This window comes from Salvelinus sp. IW2-2015, linkage group LG11 (assembly GCF_002910315.2).
Source record: "Salvelinus sp. IW2-2015 linkage group LG11, ASM291031v2, whole genome shotgun sequence".
Taxonomy (NCBI): domain Eukaryota; kingdom Metazoa; phylum Chordata; class Actinopteri; order Salmoniformes; family Salmonidae; genus Salvelinus; species Salvelinus sp. IW2-2015.
This window is the reverse complement of record NC_036851.1, coordinates 47,501,703-47,506,877: the sequence shown is the minus strand read 5'-3', so window position 1 is coordinate 47,506,877 and position 5,175 is coordinate 47,501,703. Positions and strand designations below refer to the sequence as shown.

The 5,175-nt window shown below is 44.5% G+C and overlaps 1 protein-coding gene across 3 annotated transcripts in view; it reads left to right on the top strand.

Moving 5' to 3' along the window:
* LOC111970505 (N-terminal EF-hand calcium-binding protein 1) overlaps positions 1–5,175 on the top strand; it is a 58,932-nt gene that overhangs the window by 47,462 nt on the left and 6,295 nt on the right. For 2 of the 3 annotated variants that reach the window (XM_023997294.2, XM_023997292.1), the window contains 3 exons: positions 2,314–2,435; positions 2,824–2,903; positions 4,099–4,152. In XM_023997294.2, coding sequence (XP_023853062.1) covers positions 2,314–2,435; positions 2,824–2,903; positions 4,099–4,152 — 256 coding nt within the window. The remainder of the gene's footprint in view (positions 1–2,313; positions 2,436–2,823; positions 2,904–4,098; positions 4,153–5,175) is intronic. The other variant, XM_023997293.1, reaches the window with a different exon arrangement.

Sequence of the window (5,175 nt, the reverse complement as noted above, 5' to 3'; positions counted from 1 at the left end):
TGTAAAGCAGCAGTAGGCGGTAGCAGCAGTAGACAGTACAGCAGTAGGCAGTAGATGGTAACAGCAGTAGACCGTAGCAGCAGTAGACCGTAGCAGCAGTAGACCGTAGCAGCAGTAGACAGTGATGGTAGCAGCAGTAGACAGTGAGTAGCAGCAGTAGACAGGTAGACGGTAGCAGCAGACAGTAGAAGTAGCATCAGTAGGCAGTAGAGCAATAGACGTAGCAGCAGTAGACAGTAGCAGCAGTAGACGGTAGTAGCAGTAGACGATAGGTAGTAGATAGTAGGCAGCAGCAGAACATTGTCCAACCAAAACACAACAAAGAAGGGTGAAAGCGATTTTGTGGATAGTTCCAATTCCAAATGACAAGCCCAACATTGTAATTATCCCCTTGGGAAGTGTAGGACATGGTGTTGACTGCTCAGGGCTGACCCTAACCATCATAATGAAGTGTGTGTGTTAATGTATTGTGTAACAGAGTAACTTGTGTGTGCATGTGCATCTGAGTCTGTGGGTGTCTCTGTGTGTGTATTTGTGTGACAGAGTAGATGGATGGAGAAACATTGTTTTCTCCACAGGTTAAGACTCTGTGTGCCTGCCTGTCCTGCTGACAGAGCAGAGGGAGTGTATGACTGGGGCACTTCTACTGCTGGGCCAGTTAGCAGCCCCAAAGGGCACTGCAGCACATAGACTACTACCACAGACGAACAGAAAGGAGGACAAAAAGGTGGTGCCATAGTATTTAGTAATGAGGTGGTGCCATAGTATTTAGAATGAGGTGTGCCATTATTTAGTAGTGTAGTAGTGTGCCATAGTATTTAGTAATGAGTTGGTGCCATAGTATTTTAGTAATGAGGTGGTGCCATAGTATTTAGTAATGAGGTGGTGCCAAGTATTTAGTAGTGAGGTGGTGCCATAGTTTTAGTAATGAGGTGGTGCCATAGTATTTAGTAATGAGGTGGTGCCATAGTATTTAGTAATGAGGTGGTGCCATAGTATTTAGTAGTGAGGTGTGCCATATATTTAGTAATGAGGGGTGCCATAGTGTTTAGTAATGAGGTGGTGCCATAGTGTTTAGTAATGAGGTGGTGCCATAGTATTTAGTAGTGAGGTGGTCCATAGTATTTAGTAGTGAGGTGGTGCCATAGTATTAATAATGAGGTAGTGCCATAGTATTTAGTAATGAGGTAGTGCCATAGTATTTAGTAATGAGGTGGTGCCATAGTATTTAATAATGAGGTGGTGCCATAGTATTTAGTAGTGAGGTGGTGCCATAGTATTTAGTAGTGAGGTGGTGCCATAGTATTTAGTAATGGGGTAGTGCCATAGTATTTAGTAATGAGGTAGTGGTCATAGTATTTAGTAATGAGGTAGTGCCATAAATATTTAGTAATGAGGTGGTGCCATAGTATTTAGTAATGAGGTGGTGCCATAGTGTTAGTAATGAGGTGGTGCCATAGTGTTTTAGTAATGAGGTGGTGCCATAGTTATTTAGTAATGAGGTAGTGCCATAGTATTTAGTAATGAGGTGGTGCCATAGTATTTAGTAATGAGGTGGCGCCATAGTATTTAGTAATGAGGTGCGCATAGTATTTAGTAATGAGATGGCGCCATAGTATTTAGTAATGAGGTGGCGCCATAGTATTTAGTAATGAGGTGGTCTACTGCTGCTACCGCCCACTGCTGCTACCGCCTACTGCCTACTGCTGCTACCGCCTACCGTCTACTGCTGCTACCGCCTACCGCCTACTGCTGCTACCGCCTACTGTCTACTGCTGCTACCGCCTACCGTCTACTGCTGCTACCGCCCACTGCTGCTACCGCCTACCGTCTACTGCTGCTACCGCCCACTGCTGCTACCGCCTACCGTCTACTGCTGCTACCATCTACCGTCTACTGCTGCTACCGCCTACTGCTGCTGCTACGGCCTGCTGCTGCTACCGCCCACTGCTGCTACCTTCTACCGTCTGCTGCTGATACCATCTACTGCTGCCTCTCCTCCACTGACCTGATGAACCTCTACTGCCTGACGCCTACAGTCTACCGCCTACTACTGCTACCGTCTACTACTGCCTACCGTCTACTGCCTACCTTCTACCGCCTACCGTCTACTGTCTACCTTCTACCGCCTACCTTCTACTGCCTACCTTCTACCATCATCATTCTTCACTATTCTCTTCTTCTCTGAATGTTATTCCTCCTCTCTTCGTCTCCTGTGACCAGTGCCATCCCTCCCTTTCTCACCTCTCTGACAGTTACACCATTCGTTTTGATCTTTATTCCTCTTCCTTTTCTGGTCCTGTCTGTCTTCAGGAGAGAGGTGAAGGTGGTGGAGCATCCCTCGGCGCAGAGGAACAGCAGGCGATGTGGCCGCAAGGTTCAGAAGAACATGTGCCTCTCCCCCACCGACCCCTACTCAGGCATTCTCACTACAGGTAATACCAATGCTTAATCCACACAATCCTGTGTGGCTCAGTTGGTAAGAGTGTGGCTGTTACGTACGCCTCTTGGAGGAGGGTACGCAACACCCCGCTACATCTCAACTCCTCGTGGAGTGAAAAAGTAGCAACGGCAGGGTTGTGAGTTTGATTCCCGCCAGTGTCAACAATACAAAAAAAAATTGCACTTACTATTGTAAGTTGATATAAACAAACATGTCTGCTAAATTACATTGTTGTGGTTATTGAAAAGTAAAAATGCTATTTTAGGTTTGGGGTTAGGAGTTATGGTTAGGGGTTTGGGAAAATAGGATTTTGAATGGGAACATATTTTTACTCCCCAGAAAATCCTGACAAGTAACGAAAACGTGTGTGTGTTTCGTAGGAGTGACCATGGAGACTGATGACCACTGGTGCTCCCAGATCAACAGGCTCCAGTTGCTATTGGACAAGCTGGAGTGGCAGGTACTGGACTGTCCTGGGGATATCTCATCCTGACAACCTGAATACCTCTTGCTCTAATGCTCTGTGCTGCTCATTCCTATAACCGGTTCATGCCATATGTTCTTTCTCTCTCACTCACAACTTTAAATCCCTATGCTCTCTGTGTCTCCTGTTCTATGTCTGTCTGTCATTCTTTTACTCCCTAAGCCCTTTCTTTCGCCTGCCTGCCTATCTGTATGACTGTCTCGTTTGTCAATCAAGAGAAACCTGTACTGCAATATCAGAGCAATTCATAACCTCCAGCACGAACTGTAGTGCAATATCAATCGTCACCTCACAGCCTCTCATTCCCTCTGCAGTGAGCTATATCACCTTTAGGTTCAACTTCATACTCTAATTTAATATGATAGAGCAATATAAGCTTTCTCATGAATGGAAATAGAGGGTTCTAAATGTACGGGCAGGGGTTGAAATAAACTCTAGTCAGAATGTTTGTCAATGATACAATGTATTGGATAATTATATTATATACCGTGCGTGAGTTAATTATATTCTAGTCAGACCTAGGTTCAAGTAGTATTTGTTTTCTTTCAGATAGTTTGAGCGTTTGATTGAGCCACATGGGTGTGGTTTACACTTTTGGGACTTTTCCATTGGTTCCATTCGATCAGGAAAGCTCAGTCAAGCAGAGCTAAAGTATTTAAAAGAAAACACACGGGCCTCCCAAGTGGCGCAGCGGTCTAAGGCACTGCATCGCAGTGCTTGAGGCGTCACTACAGACCTGGGTTCGATTCCAGGCTGTGTCACAACCGGCCGTGCAACTGCGCACAATTGGCCCAGCGTTGTCCAGGTTAGGGAAGGGTTTGGCCGGAGGGGCTTTACTTGTCTCATCGTGCCCTACGACTCCTAGTGGTGAACCGGGTGCCTGCAGGCTGGCTTCTGGGTTAAACAGGCGGGTGTTAAGAAGTGCAGTTTGCTTGGGTCATGTTTTGTAGGACGCATGACTCAACCTTCGCCTCCCGAGCCTGTTGGGGAGCGGCAGCAATGGGACAAGATCAAAATTGGGGAGAAAAAAAGGAGTAAAATACACAACAAACAAAAAAAGGAAAAGAAAAGAAAACACCCACTTCTTGAATTCAGGTCTGATTCAAGTCCCGGTCAATATGAGTTTGAGCTTTTCCCATTATTAAGTAGGTTTTTAACGTTTTTTTTTCAGAGTCCAAAATTGGAACCCCTGAAAGAAGATATGCTGGCCAGTACATATAAATCTGTGAGTGATGATTGTTGTTACTCTAAATTCGATTCAGTTCAATACAACTTTATTAATACCCTTAGGGGCACCTTGGGCCACAGGGTGTCTTTGGAGTTTAACAGCACAGTTATCCAATGAAAGTACACTTTAAAAGTTAAACGTTTTTTTTAAGTCAGGGTAACTCAGGATTTTACGTTGACACGTTTTTTACAATGAGTGCTACAGTTTCACTGTTCCATTTTCCATGATCCATCTTGTTTTTGATTTTCAAAGCAGAACGCACATCGCGCAACCAAATGAATTCACATAGCATCCGCCCCTGGGTGACTGTGCTCAGAAAACCTCCAGACTTTCAATTTCATCATTCACACATTGAGCTTCCCCTCACAGGCACAAAAAAACACTCCCCCATCTGCTCCTCAAACCTGCGTCTGTCTTTGTAGGAGCCCAGCTGTTGCCTATAGCTCAGCTGTAGGAGCTCAGGAGTGTTTGATGTCGTCCCTCAAACACCTTACTGTTCTTGTCTTTCTTGCACTCATCTTTTCTTACTAGCACTGATTCAGCTGATAGGTGCTTTTTGAAAGATATGACTGATACGTTTTTCTTACCTACTACTATATGTTGAAGCCTAATTTATACCTTATATATGTACGCAACGCAAGAAGGCAATTAGCTACTCAAAATGGCAATCTTGCATACTTGCTTCGATGTATAAATTGCAGGGCTGCTCACATCCACCTATGTTTGCTAAGCAAATATGCACCATTGCCATTTTACATAGCTAATTGAAGTTATTGCATTGTGTACTCTGTAGGGTATAAAAAAGGCTTACATGGATAGTGCGACATTTTGGCAGTTTTAGCCCTTTGTTCTACTGACAAAGTCAATTATCCTAGCCCTATTTACTATATACCCAGAGTCAATTAACCTAGCCCTTTTTACTACATACCCAGAGTCAACTAACCTAGTTACCCAATCAGCCTAACCTAAGTCCTTTTACACTTCCCAGAGTCAATAACCAGTTTTAACATACCCAGATCA